General features: G+C 48.6%; 1 protein-coding gene and 1 long non-coding RNA gene across 3 annotated transcripts in view; one reads left to right on the top strand and one right to left on the bottom strand.

The window, feature by feature from the left end:
- Positions 1–2249, bottom strand: part of SMARCC1 (SWI/SNF related BAF chromatin remodeling complex subunit C1) — a 176831-nt gene extending 174582 nt beyond the window's left edge. For both annotated transcript variants that reach the window (XM_084618951.1, XM_084618950.1), the window contains exon 1: positions 1995–2249. In XM_084618951.1, the coding sequence (XP_084475077.1) occupies positions 1995–2234 (240 nt within the window). In that variant the 5' untranslated portion in view covers positions 2235–2249. The remainder of the gene's footprint in view (positions 1–1994) is intronic.
- Positions 2250–2625: 376 nt separating this feature from the next.
- LOC311515706 overlaps positions 2626–23121 on the top strand; it is a 42222-nt gene continuing 21726 nt past the window's right edge. Inside the window, exons 1-3 of the long non-coding RNA XR_014710207.1 lie at positions 2626–2817; positions 4145–4245; positions 12437–12574. This is a non-coding gene — a long non-coding RNA (uncharacterized lncRNA). The remainder of the gene's footprint in view (positions 2818–4144; positions 4246–12436; positions 12575–23121) is intronic.

Raw genomic sequence — 23121 nt, forward strand, 5'->3', positions numbered from 1 at the left:
AAAAGCCCACATGAATTGTGGAATGGGAAGATGGAGAAGTTGATGGGATAAACTAGAGAAATACAATATGGAGAGACTTAAAAAGAAAATAAGGTAGAGAAAACAATGAATGGAAATACATGGGCTGAAAGAAAAAAAGACACTGAATAAGATAATGCAGGACATGTGATAACTTTACATGCTATTATAGAAAAAGACATGGAGTGAACAAGGAAAGGGAAAGGTATAACAAAAGCAAGAGATATATAATTAAGTTTTTAAAGCTTTAATAAATAAGAATTTGATTAGCATGTTTTAAATTCAGTTTAGCAAGTACTTTTATTTAAACGGCAGGAGTCGTGGCTTTGAGAGAGCATTGGCCACACAAGTATACAATCAGAAAGCTGCACTGGAGTTACAAATCAGTTTAAAAACAATTTTGTTAAACCAGAGCAAATCCCTGTGCAGACAATCTTATTTTGATTTAAAAGTGGGTTATTTTGGTTTAGCTTAAATCTATAAGGAAACTATTTCACCCAAATCAATATCAGCCATTCAAACTGAAATAAAACTGTACATAAAGGGTTTTGCTGGCTTAAATATACTGACTTAAAAAAAATCATTAGCTAAACCAGTGCACGTTTGCATGCAGATGAAGCCACAGTCCTCAGAAAAATGGTCATTGGGTAAATTTTTCAATTCTTGTTCTTTTATATTTAGACAATGGAGCCCTGAACTTAATAAGGTTATAGGAATGACGGCTGGTCCAGATAGGTTATTAGCCTGGGTCTCAGGAGACCTAGGTTTAGTTCCCTACTCTACCATAGACTTTCTACAAGGTCTTGGGCAAGTCATTCTCTGAAAGTCAATCGTCATCTGTAAAATGGGATAAGAGCACTTCACCACCTTCTAGCTCATAAGAGTGTTTGAAGATAAACAGATTGCACTCAGACACTGCAGTAAGCCACAAGCTGTACAAGTACTTAAGCTAAAGAGCATCAGCAACCCAGTTTTAAATAAAAGTTAACTTAAAACTCCACAGTTTCTCTCCATTATATTATAATCATGCTCAGCATGACTGGCGCCTCATTCTGCTGGTGCTATACATGTCACAGAGTTTACAGTCCAGTACACATTACATATTCCCACAGCTGCACACAAAGAAACTACAGTTAAGACCAAGATCAAGAGAGCTCCCTATAAGTTGTGTAACCGGTGAAAACTAGGTTCAACCTGATGTTTAAGACTTCTCTTCAGCGTGGATTTAGTCAGGCTGAAGCTGAGAGAAAGGCAGAGGGGAAGGACTGGCGAAGCCACCACAGCCTGGGGAGAGGAGCGGGATGCTCCGGGGCGAGCGACCGCTGCAGAGTAACATAACCAGCCCGCTGGCCGGTAAGCCGGGCCCGCCGAAGGCCGGGATCCCGCTCCCACCACCCAAAGGAGCGGCTAGCCCTTTGTTACCGCTCCCAGACTACCTGGGGCGCTTCGCCGCCAGCCCCGAGGGCCGGGCCGCCCCTTCCTGTAGCGCTTCCCCGGGCCCCCCCCGCCTCCGCGCGGGCCGGGCCAGGCCGCCCCCCCCCGACCCCGGCTCCCTCAGCTCCTCGGGGCCGGGCCGCCCCTTCCTGTAGCGCTTCCCCGGGCCCCCCCCCCGCCTCCGCGCGGGCCAGGCCGCCCCCCCCCCCGACCCCGGCTCCCTCAGCTCCTCGGGGCCGGGCCGCCCCTTCCTGTAGCGCTTCCCCGGGCCCCCCCCGCCTCCGCGCGGGCCAGGCCGCCCCCCCCCCCCGACCCCGGCTCCCTCAGCTCCTCGGGGCCGGGCCGCCCCTTCCTGTAGCGCTCCCGCGGGCCAGGCCGGCCCTTGCTATAGCGCTTCCCTCGACCCCCCGCCGCGGGCTGGGCCTTCCTATAGTGCTTCCCTAGGCCCTCCGCGGGCCAGGCCGCCCCCTCCTGGAGCGCTTCCCTAGACTCCCCCGCCCCACCGCCCCTCAGCGCCCCAGTCCCCGCGGGCCGGGCCGCACCTTCTTGTAGTGCTTCCCCAGCCAGACCCGCACCGCGTCCAGCTGGGACACCGTCTCCGGGCTCTCCCAGAACTTGCCCGTGGGGCCGCCGTCCTTCCGCCGCGACACGGACAGGGCCGCCAGCCCCGCCGCCGCCCCGGGGCCGGGGCCGCCACCTGCAGTCACTGCCGCTGCCATTGTTACTCTCGCCGAGCGCCGCCACCGCGGCCCTGCGCCTCCCACTCGCCTCCCTCCACGCATGCGCCGAGCCCCGCACGCCCCGCCCCTTGGAGCATGCTCGGGAATACCGCTCCCTGCCCCCGCCACCGCCGTGCACGCGCCGGTTCCCCACCCCCCCGCGCCGCCACCGCCTCTGCGTCGGCACCCTGGGCCGCGCTCCACGCACACTCCAGACGCCTGCTATCTCTGCGCATGCGCTAGTTTCCCACTCTCCCCCCCTTTCCGTGTACTCTCGCTTGTGAGATCCAGTCTGACCTTCAACGCTTGCCCCTCCCCCAACCCTGCTGTGCACGCATGCGTCAAACCTCAACCGCCCCGCACGGGCCGCACTATGCCTGTACGCATGCGCCCACTAGTCCACGCATCTTATGGGGCGCTTTGCGCATGTGCCATTTCGACGCTGATGGAGGGGGCTTGAGCTTCTAGTTTCTGGAATTCCCAGCCTCGTTCTCGCTTTCCGGCTCGGTGGTGCCTGCGGCCTTCCCAGCTGCTGCGGTGTCACGGTGCACGCGCTGTGGGCGGGAACTGGGGGATTGTATGAGGCAGCCTGAAACCGCCAGTTTCCCGCCTCGGGAGTGCGCGCGACGCCCGCTTGGCGCTTTGGGTGAGCGCTGTGTCCCGCTCTCCTCAGGTCACCCGCGCGGGCCAGCCACGGCGTCGGCTCCGTCCGCAGGCCGCTGTCTCCTGTGCTGAGGAGACTGGTAGCAGTATAAAGTTGTTATCCCGGGGTGGGAGGGGAGACATGCCCTGCCTGGGGGTCGAGTCGTAGCTGGGTGCTGACACTCAGGAGCCGCAGTTCTGGCCCTAGAGAGGAGGGGGCCAGTGGTTACAGACTCATCTGCCCCTCACTATCCCTGTTCTGTCCCTTCCACCCTCTGGCTGCCTTCATCCCCTAATCCCAGCCCCTTTGCCCAGCCAGGCCTAATCATCCGTGCTCCAGGTCTGACATTCAGCCTATGTCATCAGTGCAAAAAAGGTGCGTTTTTACCTAGGTAGTTAACTCCTAGCTATCTCCCTGTAAAATCCCCGTGGATACAAGGCACTGTAGTTTTCATCTCAATGTAACTAGTCGAAGTCAACCCCTAGTGGGAGGTATAGGGTTGACCTCAACTAGCTACATCTAGGTAAAAACTATCAGTGCCTTATGCCACACAACCTAGGTAGCACTCCCCCTACCTGGATACTCATCGGGGTTCTGTGTTTGAGTCCCAATACACAAGACCCATGTACTCTAAGTAGGCTATAGCCCTGTCTCTCTCTCCCCTTGGCCTGTCTGGCACAATTTCTAGGCATAGGCTCCCTGTCTGTTACTCTTTTGTGGAAATGGGACCCCAGGGCCAGTGCTGACACCCAGACTCCCCAGTAGCTTAATCACACCCTTTCCCAGAGCTCTAACCTTATCAAGTTTCAGAATAACAGCTGTGTTAGTCTGTATTCGCAAAAAGAAAAGGAGGACTTGGGGCACCTTAGAAACTAACCAATTTATTTGAGCATAAGCTTTCGTGAGCTACAGCTCACTGCATCTGATGAAGTGAGCTGTAGCTCACAAAAGCTTATGCTCAAATAAATTGGTTAGTCTCTAAGGTGCCACAAGTACTCCTAACCTTATCAAGTTTACCTCTTCAGGGAACTTGATAGTGGAAGCACATAACAGACGCACAGGTTTTGTAAGGGTATAAACACACCTTTTTTGCACTGATGACGTAGCCTGAATGTCTAGAATTCTTCCCCTAACGTTACCTGCAGAGACATTTTAATCTCTGAATAAGCTACACAAAGTTTATCAGCACAATGCAGTATCTCTAACGGGTTATAAAGCTATCCAGCACACTGAACAAAGAGTACAGGATATTAGGATGCCATGCCTAACTGCAGATGTAATCAGAATACTGTAAAATAACATTTGTGTTGGTATAACTGTGCCGTTATAGGGACAAACTTCATGATGAACTGCTTTTATCAGAACCCAGAATGCATTCCATAAGGATAGCAATATCTCCAGAGTGTATGAGAGTCTCTGAAATAAACAAAAGTAGGTAATATCATTAATATATGTCATTACAACCTGTCTATTTCTAAATTCATTTCAGCTGCTGTTCCTCTTCTTTCTCTTATAAAAATCTCCACTTCTGTGGTTTTGATGATGCAAAATGTCAGTATGTCTGTCCTGCCAAGTTCAGCAACGGAAAAGGCATTTTGGGTCATTATAAAAACTAATTTTACCATACTAATTTCCCCCTACTGTTACTCACACCTTCTTGTCAACTGTTTGAAATGGACCACCCTCATTACCACTGCAAAAATGATTTTTCCTCCCTTGTTATTCTACTGTTAATTGAATTCTCATTAGACTGACCCCCCCCACTTGCTAAGGCAACTCCCATCTTTTCATGTACTATGTGTATATATAGCTGCTACTGTGTTTTCCACTCCATGCATCTGATGAAGTGGGTTCTAGCCCAGGAAAGCTTATGCTCAAATAAATGTGTCAGTCTCTAAGGTGCCACAAGTACTCCTTTTCTTTTTAGTAATACTAATAATAGTCATCCAGTCTCAGTCTGCTTACCCACTGCTTCCCTGGCTCCTTGTCCAGCCAGTCCCAGTCTCCCTCTAGTTCCTTGTCCAATCTGTTTTAGCGTTCCCCCACGGCCAACTGGCTCCCTCCCCCAGTGCTGGGCACAGTCTCATTGCCTATCCAGTCTCTCTCTTCCCCACTTCCAGTCCCATTCTGACCAGACTCCTTGTCCCAGTCTAGTCTTTTCTCTTACCTGGCTTTTGTTCCCTCTGCATCCAATTCAGATGGCTGCTTGGGTGCCATGAAAGGATAATGTAGTCATAGAGCACAGAATAGACAGGCTCCCTGCTCTCAGTTCTCATGCCCAGCTCCATCGAGCAGCCACTGAGGAAAAGACTGGCTTCACCTCTGTAGCCCTGGGCTGGAGGGAACATGCTTGATCAGTCTGAAGGGATTGCTTATGTGAAGCCAGTCACATTAGGAGCACCGAGAGACTCAGGCATGCTCAGTGAGGATGGAATCTTTGGAGATTTTAGCTGTTAAATATCAAAGATATTTCTACTGAGAATGTGTGAACTGTGCGTTATCAAAGGCTTAATTTGTCCAAGTATAGGTGGATTTTCACCCCAATGGCAAAAGGAACATCCATGCCCCAAAGGCAACTCCCCTACCAAATTTCAAGTACCTGCTCCAAACCAGTGAGTGCTACATTTGTTCAAAAAGGGTTAATTTATTTTAAAAGTCCCACCCGCGTACTCGAGAATTCCCCAGTACAGTCCAAACCATACTTTCAATTGTTCAAGTCCCAACAGTCTATCAGCACACCAAGACAGCTCTGGCATTTCTCATCACAATCCAGTTCTCTGAGATAGGTCTGGCATCTCTCTGCACCTCACCCCAACCCCTCTAGCTGGGCTGTTTCTCTGTCATGCTTAATTTTCAGGTTTGGTGACATCAGTGGGCTCCCTTCTCCATCAGCCTTCATCCTTCTCTGGCCCTCTAGCTTCAGCTCTCTACCTCAGAGAGCCTTCGGCTCTCTCCAGCCACTGGTCTGTGGTCAAGAGAAATTTGTAGGTGACTCTCTGGCTGCCTGATCTGGCTTCACTAGGAAACTCTCATCACTCCCTTCACAGCCACCCCGTCCCTGAAGCTCTGAGCATAATTGTTTTCTGTTCTTGGGAACTCCCTCTCTGGGCTCAGTTCTAAACTCTCTTTCAGGGCATCTTCTCCATGAGGAAACTAGACAGTGGCTTGTGGACTCTCTTGCCTTTAGGGTGTTTCTCATTTGTAACTCTGTGGGATAGCACCCCCCCCCCCCATTACACCACACTAGAACACATCTGGATGGGAACAGGAGTGGTGAGCCTGATTTAATTTAAGGGGCCAGCTATCCTGTTACACTTACATCACCTTAAGTAAAACTTGCTGTCCAACGACAAGTTCCAGCTAGTGCAGAAGATGTCCATTCACCTCTTGAGTGGTGCAAACAAGTATGAACATAATGTGGGTGGTCAATTCTATACTTGGTTCTCCATTTGTTTCTGATGTCAGTCAAGGTGTCCATTATGCTATAAAGCCATGAATGATCTGGGATCCAGTTCCCTGAAAGATGTTTCTCATCTATAGGCTGCTGAAGCTCTCGTTTCTGGATCCTCCCCATTTGAACACTCTGGGCCCAATTCTCTTGTGATATGGGCCTTTGCACTGCTCAATGGGGCTGTAATTTCACCTTAACCAGCTACCTGCTAATTTTCCTACCATAGAGAGGAATCCACTGGTGATATCGAGCCAGCACAGCAGTTCTATGCACCTCCCTACCCCCAACCACCATCAGTGGGGAAAAAAGGCCAGAGTTCATCTTCACTCCTGCTCTTCACAGCTGCAACAACAGATGCTGCTCTAATTTGCACAGAGGGCAGATCTGGCCCAGTATATGGGAACATAAAAACAGCAAAAACTCCATTAACCTCTCCCACTATTCTTGTGGCAGAGTTTGCCTCCCCATTGAGGGCAGGTCTTACTTAGTGACAGGCTCCTTTTATGTGGAACTAGTTCTCCATAACAGTCTGGGGGAATTCTATGCCAAAAATTAAAAATTCTGCACACAATATTTTAAAATTCTGCAAATTTTATTTGTCAAAATAACACCATACAGTCATACTAGTTTCAATTATTTTGGTAATTTTATTTCAAAATACCTGTCAGCAACTATGTCTGTCACAGTATAGACACACAAACATTCCCCCAGGAGCAGAGAGGTAAAGAAATCCCTACGACAACCTAGTTCCTGTTTCTCTGCCCCTCCCTGTCAGAACCAAGTCGGGGGGCCAGACACTCATACCCCCTCTGCCCCAGAGCCCAGCCACAGGCCTCCCCCAGTTCAGACACTCTCACCACCTCCTCTCCAGAACCTAGCTGCAGCCCCCCCATCCCAGACACTTACATCTTCCCCTCCCCCGAGATGCCAGCCATGGCCCCGACACTCACACCCTCTGCCCTCCAGAGCTCTGGGATTCAGAGGGAGGAACAGCCTGATGCTGCTGCCTCCTTCCTTCAGAGTGTGCTGGGAACTGCAGCTGTTGGGAACCCTCCAGTTCCCTCCCCTCTCCTAGGCCTTGTCTTCTATTTGTGAACTGGACTCTGCTGGGTCCAGCGGCCCCTAGTGGCAGCCAGCATCTCTGCAGCCCATTTCTGGGGGGCAGGGGTCAGGGGAAGGAAATTCTACGCAAACAACATTAATTTTTGCAAAATTCTGCATTGTGCAGTGGTGCAGAATTCCCCCAGGAGTAGTCAGAGCTCATAGCTGCTGAACTTCAGGACACAATATGAAACCCATATGATTTATTTAGCACTGAGTAACTTTGTTTTGTGTACTTATCTTTGTAATTAGTGTCTCTAGAATCAATGTCCTAGGTATCAATGCTATAGAAATTAGTATAATAATAAAACAACTAGAACAGTTCTGTGATGGGAGAAGTTCCCACCCCCTCAGGAAGGGGTTAATGAGATCCTCTGGGCACAATCAGCTGCAACCCAAAGCACCTAGGAGGCTTGCTGAACCTGGAGAAGGACTTTAAAAAAACCCAAAACACACAGGGATTCAAGCTCAGTGGGAGGTGCACCTCAGAGGGAAGTATAACTGGGACACAGAGCTTTCTGAATGCACCATATGGCTGCTGATGGCCTTCTGGACAAGTAGAAGGATTCCCCTTACTTTCTTTAATTCAGAGCCCAGGAAGCTCAGCATGGGCCCATTAGCCTCATAAAAGCCTAGAGAACCCAGCCCTAGCTTAGGGGCTGTTGACCAGTTGCTTTGCAAGGAGAGTAGGATGAACCTAAACCAGGCTGTAAGACTCACTACTCCACCTTACCTTATTCACTTGGACTATTGTTAACCTGGGGGAGGAGAGAATTGTCTCCCTGATACTGGTAGCTAGAAATAGGCAATTCTTTTCATGCCCTGCTCCAGAGGAAGCTGGTGAGGGGAGAAGCAGCACCTGTACCTACCCAAAAGGGGGGTGCTCTAGCGCTAAAGTCTATGACAGGCTCCCAGTTGCCAGTGAAGCTTCTGGTTCGAACAGCCTGTCTCTTAATCCTTGCATGAAGTACAGTAGAACTTCAGAGTTATGAACACAAGAGTTACGAACTGACCGGTCGACCGCACACCTCATTTGGAACTAGAATTACCCAATCAGGTAGCAGTACATACCAAAAAAAGCAAATACAGTACAGTAACTCCTCACTTAACATTGTAATTATGTTCCTGAAAAATGCTACTTTAAGCGAAACAATGTTAAGCGAATCCAATTTCCCCATAAGAATTAATGTAAATGAGGGGGTTAGGGTCCAGGGAAATTTTTTTCACTAGACAAAAGACATTATATACATATACAGTATAAGTTTTAAACAATTTAATGCTGTACTCACCAGTGATGATTGTGAAGCTTGATTGAGGCAGGGGTGTAGTGGGGTTGGGGCAAGGAGACTTGCCCCACTCTACCCACTTGGTGCTCCTGCCAGGGGGCGGGGGCTTGCTCGCTTCCCAGCTGGAATGCCAGTTGGGCAGAGTGGGGTAAGCCCCTGTGTCCCAAACCCTGGCTGGAATGCTGGGCGGGTGGAGCAGGGCAAGCCAAACAACCTTAGAACATTGCCCAGCCTTAAACAAGTGTGTTCTCTAATAGAACAGCAACCTAATAACGAAACAATGTTAACTGGGACGACTTTAAGTGAGGAGTTACCGTATGGTACTGTGTTAAATGTGAACCACTGAAAAAAATAAAGGGAAAGTTTAAAAGGAAAGATTTGACAATGTAAGGAAACCATTCTTGTTTCATTTAAATTAAGATGGTTAAAAGCAGCATTTTTCTTCTGCATAGAAGTTTCAAAGCTGTATTAAGTCAATGTTCAGTTGTAAACTTTAGGAAGAACAACCATAAAGTTTTGCTCAGTTACGGACATTTCAGAGTTACGAACAACCTCCATTCCAGAGGTGTTTGTAAATCTGAGGTTCTGCTGTATCCTGTTGTTTGAATACTAACAGAGGGGAAGAGACTATTGTCTCCAGCACATGCTATTTCCTCTGCTGTGGCTGCCTAAGCACAGCTGTGGGAGTTCAGTAGGTGACATTCATAGGTAGCAGGTATAATAGGCCAGGGGAAGCTAAGCCTCCCCAGTGCAGCTGCTGCCGACTCACCACTGGGCCAAGGTGGCCATGCCTCTTCCCCACCCTGCTTCGCCCCTTCCCCAAGGCCCCCACTACCTGCTGTTGCTGCCGCTGCCTGGTGAGTGTTCCTCCTCTCCATCCCTCCCCTCTGTGGAAGTCCTGGAGGGGGCTAGCAGGAGGATCTCACAGTGAGTGGGAGAATCTGGAGGGGTGTGAGGAGGTGGGCAGGGAGGGGGTCTCATGGTAGGGTCTGGCAGGGAAGTGAGGAAGCGGGCGGGGGGGTCTGGCAGAGGAGTGAGGAGGTGAGTGGTGGGCTGAAGAAGGAGGGAGGCCTGGTGGAGAAGTGAGGAGGTGAGTGAGAAGGTCTGGTGGGGGTGAGGAGGCGGGATGGCAGGGGAGGGTTGCAGGGGGTCTGGAGGAGGCGGGCAGGTAGGGGTGGTTTGGCGAGGGTCTGAGGAGTTGGGTGGAGGGCCGAGGAGGCTGGCGATGGGCAGGTAGGTGATCTGGCAGGGGGTGAGGAGGTGGGTGGGGGGGTTGGCAGGAGAGTGAGGAGACGAGCAATGGGCAGGCAGGGGGATCTGGTGAGGAGGTGGGTGGGTGGGTATCTGGTAGGGAAGCGAGGCGAGTGGAAGGATGAGGAAGCGAGTGGCTGGCGGTTGAGGGAGTGAGCAAGCGGGGTGGTGAGGCGAGCAGTGGAATCTCTTGGTGGCTGGAGGGGAGAGGAGGGACACAGGGAGCTGGGGCAGGGCAAGGGCCAAAAAGTAGGGGCAGGGAGCAATCCTCCCCATCCATGGTGACATTTATGGACAACGATGATACCTTGTGGAAGCTCCCAGGAGAAATAGAATTAACCGAGGAACTTTCATCAGAGGGTGATTTTCTTCACAACAAGCATTGAGCAGAGGGTCTGATATATTTCTATTCACTTAAAAGTATGAGACTCTTGGCCTTTTCAGATCATGAGAGAGTTCTTTGCTGCTAAGGTTAGTTTTCTAAGAGAGGTTGAAGTAGGGTTGCATGGTGCTTTGAAAAAGGAAAATGCTGTAAAAGTGCTAAGTATTTCATGTTTCTGTTGGCGGGTAATGAGAGAAGATGTTTGATGTGACATCTTAGAGCTTTGCAATCTTGATGAACTGAAAATGCTGTTCTGATTTTGCTACAGGGCATTTTCCAAGATCGTCTGCAGTTTTTCTCATGACAACAAAGCTAGTCCCAGCCTGAACTAAATTTTACTTTAGAGGGTATAGGCAAATTGATCTCTTCTGGTCTATTTGGATTGGTCACAAGAGATGGTTAACTATGACATTGAAATCCCAGTTGGCAGGTGGGGAGTACCCCTTTGGGCTTCTGTAGCGAGGTGAAGACTCACTGGTGTGGTGTCTCCTGCTGGTTGTCTGGGAATTAGCTCTTTTCCAGCATATGGAGTGCCCTCTGCAGGCTGGTGTCTCACCTGCTGCTGGCCCCGTGTCCCTCCCGGACCCAGGTGCCTCTTTACCTCGGGGTTCAGCCCCCAGCAGTACCCTCTTATTCTGGGTTTCCCCTCCCAGGGGAACCCCCAACCCTCTAAACCCACCTTACCTCAGTAGGTGCTGCCAGTCATCATCTAGCCCCCGCTCACTGGGGCAGACTGCAGTTTGTAATGGCCACTCATCATTGGTAAGGGGGTGGGACCTGATGCCTTTGTCTAGCTGTATCTCTGCAGCCCTAGTACCTTTGATAGGCCTTCAGCAAGGCCTGTAGCCTGGGGTTTTACCAGGCTGGAACTCCCAAGCTCCCTTGCCCTATTCCCCAGCACTGCTCCAGTTCAGGTACCTTCCTCTCAGGCAGCTATAGCCCTTCCCACTCCAGGGCTAGAGTGAGACTCTTTCAGCTCCTGGCCCCCAGCCCTCTGATCAGGGCCAGCTGGGCCCTAAGTGAGCTGGCCACAGCTGTGGCTGCTTCCCCAATCAGCCTAGCTTGGCTGCTTTCAATCCCTGTTCTCCAGGAGTGGGGCAACTGCCCCACTACAGCTTCCTTCATGATATTTGTATTAGTGCTAACCTTAAGCATTTGAGAATTATAAATCAGGTCCCAAGAAATCATAAGATTAAAAAAAAAATCTTTCTTCTGGTTTCTGAGCCATTAGGATGCACTCAGCTCATGTCTTCTCCACAAACTTTTATTTTCTTTTTAAAATGAAATCTGAGATTCTCATGTAATTACTTGACTTCAGAAGCTGGGGTTTTAAGGAAATCAAATATTGCCAAGCTTACAATAAAATCACAAGCACTGGCAACATGGGATTAGAGTATCAGTGCTGAACTAATTAAAGGGTGTTGCTTTATTTTCCCCAGTCCTAATACATACGTCAAAAGAGCCCATTCTGCCCTTTCATTTGCAGATATGAAGGGGATTCTGGAATTATGTGGTTTTGCTGTGCAGGGGTAGGTTACGCCACGTCTTAAGAGGTCACCCTTACATTACTATTTGCAAGGGTAGTTGAGGAGGCAGAAAATCATCTACTACATTATACTGCATTTGGTGGTTCTTCTCACTCCCATGGGTGGTGGGAACCATAAACTCACATAAGGTCAGAGGCTACTCAGGCCACTAGGATAGCATACTGCTGTGGAATATCTCAGCTTCTACACCGCCTTCACAGTATGGATATGGATGAGGGAAGAATCCTTCTTCCGCCCCCCGCCACCCATAGCAATTCTTACCATCAAGCTCAGTTACTTTGGCTGAGCACTGGAGAGAACTTAGTGGTTAGAAAAGGGGACTCGGAGCTAGGAGACGTATATTCTGTTCACACCAGCAAGACTCCTTGACAAAAGCATGTCTTTTATTTAAAAAAAAAGTTCACTACTTTTGGGTGCCCAGCATTAGACCCCACCAAGGCCCAATTTTCAGAAAAGTTGTGTAACGGCTGTTCCAACTCAATATAAGCTGTAGGGTTCAGCATCTCTGAAATTCAGGCCTCACTGTCCAGTTGGGCATCCAAAAATAGGGGACACTTGAAAATTTGGTTCTTAACTTCTGTTTCCTCTCTCTCATTATCCCCAGTGTGAGAAGTTAGAATGACAGCCACCACCTTTATAAAATGCTTCAAGACCTTTTATTCAGTGTGAAGACAGTCTGAAGCTCATTTGGAAACCTCCTCTTTGTACACATGAGAATAAACTGGCTGCATTGCTTTGGATGGTAAGTAGATATTCAGTTTTAATGGTTGCTGAATAACATAGCTTATAGACCGTAAACTGTGTGTGTGTGCGAAGTTACATTCACAAACACAATGGAAATTGAACCTAAAGCTTATTGCCACTGCCTTTCAGACAGACCACCTCACCATAGTCAGCTGGGTGCTGTCTACTAAGGGCTTGTCTACACCAATATATCAGTCTAAAGGCATGTCTGCACTGTTATGACTGCGGTGGCTGATGTTCACACTATCCTCCTCCTGGCGGTGGTGTGCATCTTCACCAGGAGTGCTTCCACCAACTGAAGAGGGGACTATGTGGGGGACTGGGTGCCAGGGCTCTCAGCTCTGCACAGCTCCCAGCCAGGGAAGGGGCAGCTGCCTGGGGTTTCTTGCCTCCGGCAGGGAGATCCACACCTGGAGTCCAGTTGGCTGTCATGCTCTGGGGGGGAAGCAGGGATCATGGGTGGCCACCCAAGCCAGAAGCCCAGCTTAGAGCGGAGACCCAGAAGCAACCCAGCTGGGGAACTGACTTTCTTGTCAATTTCACAGTGCCAGCAGAGCCGTGAAATTGACAAGATAGCCCAAAGCCAATGTCTGGCTTCTAACTACCTGACATAAGCCCTGCACCTCTCATGGAGGTACAGTAGATCACATTGGTGGGAGCAAGGTTGTAGTGTAGACACTGACATAGTTAGGTCAACCTAAGGCAGCTTAGGTCAACCTAACTGTGTAGCATCAACCAAGCCTAACTAAGGGTACGTCTTCACTACCCGCTGGCTCGTGGGTAGTGATCAATCTATTGGGGATCGATTTATTGCGTCTTGTCTAAATGCGATAACTCGATCCCCGAATCGACGCCTGTACTCCACCTCGGCAGGAGGAGTAAGCGGAGTCAATGGGGGAGCCCATGTGAGGACAGCCAGGTAACTCAAACTAAGATATTCGCGTAGCTGAAGTTGAAGTATCTTAGTTTGAACCCCCCCCTCAGAGTAGCCCAGGCCTAAAGATGTGAACTTAAACAGGGGCAATCCCTCTTATTTCAATTTACATCAGGATTATTTTAGTTTAGCGGAAATCAATTAGGAACAGGTTTAAACTAAACCAAATAAGCCACTCAGAAATAGAGAGTGTCCACACAGGGAGTTGTACCACCTAAACTAAACTGTTTAATGAAATAGATGCAAATTTGCATGTAGACAAAGCGTAAGCCTGATAGGCATGGATACTTCTGACCACTAGATGTCACTAAAGCAGAGATTTTTTTCAGATAACTTTGTTGGAACCATGCTCCTAAACTGAGTTAAGTGAATAGTGCAAGAGTATTCATAATCATTCTCTTGTGTTCAAGATAGCAGGTTGACGCTACCATATTAGTGTCCTTTTCCATAGATTGGGATTCGCACCAATGTCTGAGTAATGGCTGTTCATGCCGCTACCCACATCCTAATGTGAACTGTCAAATTTTTTGAATCAGTCTAGGCTCCCTGTCCAACCAGATATACCTGCCTTTTTAAAAAACAACAACAACAAAGTTTCTGTCATCCAGTCAGGAAGCAAAATGTGGTATTAATCATATTCTATGATTAGCAAATTCTTAGAGCATGTAGTGCACAACACACAGGCCAAACTACATTCACAGCAAGTGTTCAAATAGGAGTAAGGAAAAACAATAAAAAAAAACAAAACAAAACACTGTCAGCAATTACACTGCTATCCTAAATACATTTAATTCTAGAGCTAGAGTCCCACAGGCTAGTTTTGTCCCATTTTATTCTTGCAACTACTTTCAGATTCTCTCTTTACAGTTATAGTAGCTATAGAAATATGGTTTGTTTAGGCCAAGGTGATCTCATAATTTAACCCATAGAATTAGGTCATTACTAGGTCAATTAGGTCATTTTCAGAAGTATTGAACACCTGCATCTTCCATTGACAAATTAGATTTGTGGGTGCTCTGCCCTTCTGAAAGTTAGACCACTGGTCTGTACTGCTTAGCAAATGGCAGATTTACAGAGTGAGATACTTGTGTGGGAGATGAGGGTTTCCTGAAGTGGTGGAAAGAGGGACCAAGTAGGGATCCTTGCCAGGAACAACCCCCAAATCCACCCTGCTTCCAGAAACCCTCACTGATTCTGCCCTGTACCTCCTGAGGCGACCTCTCATTACTAGTAACAGCAGGGATTTATGGAGGCGATGTAAGTGAATTCTGCGGGTTACCTAGGAGAAAACTGTCCTGGAACTAGCATAGGGAATAAAATGTTGTGGGGAGGTTGGGTGATTTTTGTGGAAAGGGCCTTAGTTTAGGGGAGATTAGAAGAAAAGAGGGAGTCTGCATGCTGAGTGGTGAGGAAAAGCTGTGAAATGGTTTACTCTCCACTTCTTTAGTGCACTGCATTGGAGGACATGTTAACTGTCACAGCTATAAGGTTTAAAAAGCGAAGTTGAGTCTCAACTCATCATCCCTTCAAGTTAATGAGTTTAGCTGTAGTACAAGGTCTGTTTTCACAGGGTAAGTACTGAGATAGTCTGAGTAGTGATTGTCTTTGGATGACCATGTTTCATCTTCAAACCACCATCATTACCCAGCTATTCCCATTAAGGGCAGTCTGGAGAAAAAAAGTTACTCACCTTCTTATAACTGTTGTTCTTTGAGATGTGTTGCTCATGTCGATTCCAGTTAGGTGTGTGTGCGCTGCATGCAGTCTCATCGGAAAGTTTTTCCCCAGCAGCACCCATCGGGTCGGCTGTGGAGCCCCCCTGGAGTGGTGCCACTGTGGCACTCAATATATGACCCTGCTGACCCGACACCTCCTCAGTTTCTTCTTGCCAGCTACTCCAACAGAGGGGAAGGCAGGTGGGTTTGGAATGGACATGAGCAACACATCTCAAAGAGCAACAGTTATGAGAAGGTGAGTAACAGTTTTTTCTTCTTCGAGTGCTTGCTCATGTCAATTCCAGTTAGGTGACTCCCAAGCCTTACCTCAGAAGTGGGGTCGGACTTATGGAATCTCAGACTGGATCGCTGCTCTGCCGAAAACTGCGTCATCTCTAGTGTGCTGGGTAATGGCACAGTGAGCGTCAAAAGTGTGCACCGAGGATGACGTTGCCGCCCTGCAGATCTCTTGAATTGGCACCTGGGCAGGAACACCATCGAGGAGGCCTGCGCCCTTGTGGAATGCGCTGAGAGTGCCAGGGCTGGAACATTGGCCAGTTCGTAAGAGGTGCGGATGCAGGAGTTGATCCACAATGAGATCCTCTGCAACGAGACCGGAAGACCTTCCATACGGTCTGCCACCGCCACGAACAGCTGGTTTGACTTTCGGAACAGCTCCGTGCGCTTGATGTAAAATGCAAGCGCCTGTTGAACGTCCAGTGAGTGGAGTCTTTGTTCCCAGCTGCTTGCATGAGGTTTAGGGTAAAAAACAGGCAGGAAAATGTCCTGGTTGTGAAATGGGAAATGGTATGAATGACGTCTGTCCGGATGGACCACTTGTAGTTGTGGAAGGATCTGCTGAGGTAGTCCGCCAGCTTGTTCTGTGAACCTGAGAGGTACATCGCCTCCAGGTGAATGGAGTGGGCTATGCAGAGCTCCCACAGCTGGAGGGCTTCCCGACATAGGGGAGAGGAAGGGGCCCCGCCCTGCTTGTTTATATAAAGCATTGCAGTTGTGTTGTCCATCATGACTCCCACGGACTGACCCTACAGGTGAGCCTGGAAGGTTTGGCACGCTAGCCGTACAGCCCTCAACTCCTTGATGTTGATGTAGAGCAAGAGCTCGTCCTGGGACCAGAGACCCTACATCTGAAGGTCCCCCAGGTGCACGCCCCACCCCAGTGCTGACACGTCTGTTACCAGGGACAGGGAGGGCTGGGGCCTGTGGAAAGGGACTCCCTTGCACACGTCTTGCAGGTTGAGCCACCAGCCGAGGGACTGGAGGACCTGCACCGGAAGGCTGACCACTAAGTCCAGACTGTCATGATAAGCACTGGGCGATAAGCTTACGTGAGCCAAGCTTGGAGAGGTCTGAGACGCATCCTGGCGTGCTGAACCATATATGTGCAAGACGCCCTATGACCGAGAAGCCTCAGTCAGCCCCGTGCTGTGGTGGTGGGGTACCGTCTGAAGCCTTTTATGATCTCCAGCATTGCTTGGAAGAAGGCCTCCGGCAGGAACGCCCTGGCCTGACCCCAGTCCAGCACTGCCCCGATAAACTATCCTTTGAGTTTAAAGCTTGCTCTTGTTAAGGACAAGGCCCAGCCAGTCAAAGGTGGATCTCACAAAGTGGATCTGCTCATCTACCTGATCCCTAGAGCGCCCCTGAAGCAGCCAGTCGTAGAGGTACGGGTATACCTGCACCTGCCTTCGACAGAGGAAGACTGCTACAATCAACATGCACTTGGTGAATACTTGGGAGGGGGCTGTTGACAGGCTGAAGGGAAGGACTGTGAATTGATAATGGTTGTGGTTGACCACAAACCTGAGGAACCGTCTGTGAACAGGGCGTATGGCTATGTGGAAGTATGCATCCTTGAGGTCGAGGGCAGCGTACCAGGAGACCATGCAGAACTTCAAATTTCTCATTAATCCATTGAGTCCTCACAGGTCTAGAATGGATCTGAGACCCACCCTCCCCCCTTGGCTTTGGGAATTAGGAAATAATGGGAGTAGAATCCCTTGCCCCTTAGCTCCTGAGGAACCTCCTCCACTGCCCCTGCGGCGAGGAGAGTCTGCACTGCTTGTGCAAGGAGATGCTTGTGAGAAGTGTCCCTGAAGAGGGACAGGGAAGGGGGGAGGAGCAGAATTGGAGAGAATATCCCACTTCTACTGTGCAAAGAACCCAGCGGTCCGTTGTTATTTGGGACCAAGCATGGTAGAAGTGGGATAAATGATTCAGGAAGCAGGGGCGAGGATCCGGTCCAGTGGCTGGTATGTCGTCCCTGGGCACACCTTCAAAAAGCCTGCTTAGAGCCTGAGGAAGTGCACGCCTGGCCCCAGTTAGATGAGGGCTGGGACGTCTTGCGCCTGCCGTTCCTACCATGCTTCATAGAGTAGTCCTGTCTAGGGCTTGGCTGGTGGGGGCACTGTGAGGGCTGAGGTTTAAAGTGTTTCCGCTGAGTGGCCGGGGTATGCGCCCCTAATGACTTCAGTGTAGCCCTAGAGTCTTTAAGGCTATGCAGCCTGGAGTCTGTTTGCTCTGCAAACAGGCCCACCCCATCAAATGGCAGGTCCTGGAGGGTCTGTTGCACCTCGGTTGGCAGCCCCGAGGCCTGGAGCCATGAGCTACGCCTCACAGTGATGTCAGAGGACAGGGTGTACACCACCACGTCTGCAGCATCCAGTGAGGCCTGTAACGAGATCCGTACCACTGCCTTGTCCGCCTCAACAATAGCCCAAACTCCTCCCTGGACTCTGCGGGTACCAGAACCCTGAACTTTAGCATGGAGTTCCAGGAGTTGAAGCTGTACCTGCTCGGGATTACCTGGTGGTTGGCAATCCTGAGTTTCAAACCCCTGGTAGAGTAGACCTTGCATCCCAAAAGGTCCAGCCGCGTGGACTCCTTTGATTTGGGGGTAGGACCCTGCTGCCCCTGCCTCTCTCATTTGTTCACCATAGCCACCACCAACGAGCAGGGCTGTGGGTGGGTGTAGAGGCATGAATACCCCTTAGATGGGACGAAGTATTTCTTCTCCACACCCTTTCCTGTGGGAGGGATGGAGGCCGGGGTCTGCCATAGGGTCCTTGTGTTGGCCTGGATGGTTTTACAGAGTGGTCATCTTCTTCAGCTATCCCTCGATGTGAGGATGATGTCTTCCAAGGGGGTTCATTGGTGAGTTTTTAAGTGGCTGAGGAGCCCAATTCTTGCCCTGCAGATTTTCCCACAGAAGTGACAGATGTAATCTTTGGTTTCAGAGTAACAGCCGTGTTAGTCTGTATTCGCAAAAAGAAAAGGAGTACTTGTGGCACCTTAGAGACTAACCAATTTATTTGAGCATGAGCTTTCGTGAGCTACAGCTCACTTCAATCGGACCAAGATGTAATCTTGGAGGACACATAGTTTTTGGCTGGAGTGTTGTGCCCTTTCTTTCCTCCATTGTCGTTTCTCTGTCTCATGAGCACATCTGTTCTCCTCAAAGTGAGGTGTGGCTTGCTGTATGATGTGGTGCCACTGCGTTCTGTTCTGTGCTAAGTCCTCCCACTTTGTTGGGTTGATGCCTCCCTTTTTAAGATGTACTTTCAGTATGTCTTTAAAACGCTTCCGCTGCCTTCTGTGAGCCATTCTTCCCTGACTTAACTGGGAGAAGAGTACTTGCTTCTGGAGGCGAGTGTCAGGCATACGTACATAGTGGTCAGCCCAGCGGAGTTTGTATTTCATGACCTGCGCTTCTATACTGCTGATGTTGGCTGCAGAGAGAATACTGATGTTAGTGCGTCAGTCTTCCCAGCTGATCCTGAGAATCCTCCTGAGGTAGCGCTGCTGGAACCACTCCAGTCCCTTGAGATGTCTCACACCCATAGAGAAGGGGTGGGGATGACAACTGACTTGTAAACCGAGATCTTAGTATCTGTTTGTAGATCCCTATCATTGAGTACTTGTTTGAGTAGTCTTCCAAAAGATGTGCTGGCACAGCAGATCCTGTGTTCAATTTCTGTGTCAATGTTGGCTGTTAGGGAGAGGTGGCTGCCAAGGTACGGAAATGGTCCACATTTTTCAGGGGTTCTCCACTGATGGTGATTTGTGGAGTACAAAGAATAGTTTGTGCAAGTGAGGGCTGGTAGAGTACCTTGGTTTTCCCAGTGTTGAGGGAGACACCCAGGCTGTGATAGGCATCTGCAAAAAGATTTAGGGTGCTTTGCAGATCGGCCTGTGTGTGTGCAAGAATGACAGTTATCTGCATACTGAAGGTCAGTGATGCCAATTCTTGTGATCTTAGATTTTGTTTGGAGATGTCAAAGATTGAGGAGTTGGCCATCCATACGATACTCAATCCGGATTCCATCAGGAAGGCGGTTGTGAATGAGAATCAGGATCACAACAAGTCTCTGGATTAAGTTTAGAAGTGTGAGCAACAAGGGTGATGTTGTGGTGGGAGTCTACTATAGACAACCAGACCAGGGGGATGAGGTGGACAAGGCTTTCTTCCAGCAACTCGCAGAAGTTACTAGATCGCATGCCCTGGTTCTCATGGGAGACTTCAATCACCCTGATATCTGCTGGGAGAGCAATACAGCAGTGCACAGACAATCCAGGAATTTTTTGGAAAATGTAGGGGACAATTTCCTGGTGCAAGTGCTGGAGGAGCCAACTAGGGGCAGAGCTCGTCTTGACCTGCTGCTCACAAACCGGGAAGAATTAGTAGGGGAAGCAAAAGTGGATGGGAAACTGGGAGGCAGTGACCATGAGATGGTAGAGTTCAGGATCCTGACACAAGGAAGAAAGGAAAGCAGCAGAATACGGACCCTGGACTTCAGAAAAGCAGACTTTGACTTCCTCAGGGAGAATAACATGAGGGGGAAAGGAGTCCAGGAGAGCTGGCTGTATTTTAAAGAAATTGCGGGGCCAATGTAGACGGTGCCAGCTCCTGAACCTTTGGCGCTGAGTGCTCCTCTGTAGGATGCACCCCAGTGGTGACTTCCAGGGCAACAGACTTCAGTGTAGGGGGTTGGTCCCTGTCCTGTTTCCTTCTGGTGCCGCTGCTGTAGCACCAGGGAGTGAGACTGGTGCCGTGCAGTCTCCACCGGCTTCAGTGCCTGGGAGCAATGGTGCTGAGGATCTCTGTGCCCATAGTCCTTCCTCAGCATCGCTTTTCTTACGGAGGACAGAGCGCTCCGCACAGAAGAACTTGGCACCAGATCCTGCTATGCCAAGGTGGGCTGAGGTCTCAGAGCCGCCTCCATGAGGAGCTGTTTTAAACGAAAGTCCTACTCCTTTTTAGTTCTGGGACGGAACCCATTGCAAATCTGGCACCGGTCTGGCACTGGTCTGTCTGGTGTAGAATCATAGAATATCAGAGTTGGAAGGGACCTCAGGAGATCATCTTGTCCAACCCCCTGCTCAAAGCAGGACCAATCCTCAATTTTTGCCCCAGATCCCTAAATGGCCCCCTCAAGGATTGAACTCACAACCCTGGGTTTAGCAGGCCAATGCTCAAACCACTGAGCTATCCCTCCCCCCTGTACTTCCCCTAGACACTTGAAGCAAGAGTCATGGAGGTCGCCCGTTGGCAGGGGCTTGTGGCAAGACTTGCAGGGTTTAAATCCTTGGGATCGAGGCATGCTCGAGTCCCAAGGGGGAACAGGAAAGTTGGGGTGGGGAAGGTGGGGAACCCCCCACCCCGACTGCTATACACTAAGACTTAAGTAACTATAAGCTATAAATTATTAAAACTATGAAACTATGAAAACTATATACACTGAGCTATAGAAGAACTAGCGGAGCACTTGCGAAAGTAAGCTACCGCAGTTCCAACAACTGTCACAGGTGGTAAGAAGGAACTGAGGAGGCACCGGGTCGGCAGGGTCATATATTGAGCACCATGGAACTCCAGGGGGCTCCACAGCCAACCCGATGGGTGCTGCTAGGGGAAAAACTTTCCGACTGTGAACTATGCGCGCATGCCTAACTGGAATCAACATAAGCAAGCACTCGAAGAAGGTTCTTTACCACGTGAACATTATTCTCCATCATATGAATTACTAAGGGGAGAATAGGATTCAGTCTCCTGCAACCCAATCAGCAGTCTCCCTGCTTATCACCCCTCCTTCTGGCATGGAGGGACTGAATTCCATGCTGATTTTTCGCCAGTAGGAGCTTGATGTGATTAGACCTGCCACTGGTTCTTGACCAATAACAATTATTAGGAATCAGCCATGGTGAAGTGAAAGCAGCTATTAATACACACACACACAAATATATAAATCAGAATTTAAGAAATGTAGAAGACTGATAAGGGAAGCAAAAGCAGAAATCTGCAGCCAGTGAGTTAAGATCAATAAGGAGGATGGGTATTTTAGGAACAAAAAGAATCTTAACGGTATTGGACCATTACTAGATGGGAATGGAGGAATTGTTAATAACGCAGAAAAGGCAGAGGTGTTAAATATATGTTCCATATTTGGGAAAATCCAGATTATGTAATCATATCACATGATGAAACACTTTCTATTCCATAACTCATATGAGGATGTTAAACAGCAGGTGCTAAAGTTAGACATTTTTAAAATCAGCAAGGTCCACTCAACTTGCATCTGAGAGTTTTTAAAGAGCTGGACCATACTACTGATTTTGAAAAAAGTCTTTGAACATGGGGGAAGTTCCAGAGACTGGAAGAAAGTAAAAAAATGAATGGCTGATATATAGGAACAAAGGACTAGACTGAACCTCCTGGGTCATGGAGTCCAGTCCCATGCTACCACAAGCAACCATGTCAAAGAACCCCATTCATAAAGTTCTATCTTAAAAATTTGGAGATGATACAGAAATTGAGGAATGGGGTAAACCTAATTAGTTTTATCAGTAATGATTTTGTTTTCTTCTAGGCCATTCATAAAAATGTTAAATAGCTTGGGGCCAATAATCCATCTAAAAACTAAAAAAATAAAAGGGTAATATAATTAATACCAGACAACATGGGTTTATAGAAAGTAGATCCTGTCAAACTAACTATCTTTTTGATGAGATTACAAGTTTGGGTGAAAAGGTAACAGTGTTAATGTAGTATATTTAGACTGTTGTAAGTCATTTGACTCAGTACTACAAAACATTTTGACTGAGAAACTAGAACTATACAGAATCAACACGGCACACATTAAACGGATGCAATTGACTAATAGATCTCAAAATGTAATTGTAAATAGGGAGTCATGAAGCAGGTGTTTTTCTAATAGGATCCTGCAGGAATCAGGTTTTGGCTCTATGCTATTTAATATCTTTATCAATGACCTGGAAGAAAACAATCATTACTGATAAAATTTGCAGATGACACAAAGATTGAGAAAGTGATAATGAAGAGGACTGGTTATTCATACAGACTGATTTGGATCACTTGGTAAGATGGGGGAGCAAACAACATACATTTTAGTATGGTCAAATATAAACATATACATCTGGGAACAAAGAATGTAGGACAAACTTATAGCCCGGGAAGTCTACCCTGGGAAGCAATGACTCTGAAAAGGACTTGGGGTAATCAGCTAAACATGAGGTCCTAGTGCAACCTTGTGGCCAAAAGGCCTAATGTGATCCTTGGAATTTCAGAGAAACATTGAGTAGGAGTAGGGAGTTTCTATTACCTGTTTTTGGCAAAAGTGTGACTGCTTCTGGAATACTATGTCTCGTTCTGGTGTGCACCGTTCAAGAAGGATGTTGATAAATTGGAGACAGTTCAGAGAAGAGCCATGAGTATGAGTAAAGGATTAGAACACATACCTTATAGTGTTAGGCTCAAGGAGCTTGAGTCTATTTATCTTATAAAAATGTTTAAGGGGTGACTTGATCTCAATCTATGAGTACCTACAGGGGAAAGAAAAATTTGATAATAAAGGGTCTTCC

The sequence above is a fragment of the Lepidochelys olivacea genome (assembly GCF_965140295.1).
Source record: "Lepidochelys olivacea isolate rLepOli2 genome assembly, chromosome: 2".
NCBI classification, from domain to species: Eukaryota; Metazoa; Chordata; order Testudines; family Cheloniidae; genus Lepidochelys; species Lepidochelys olivacea.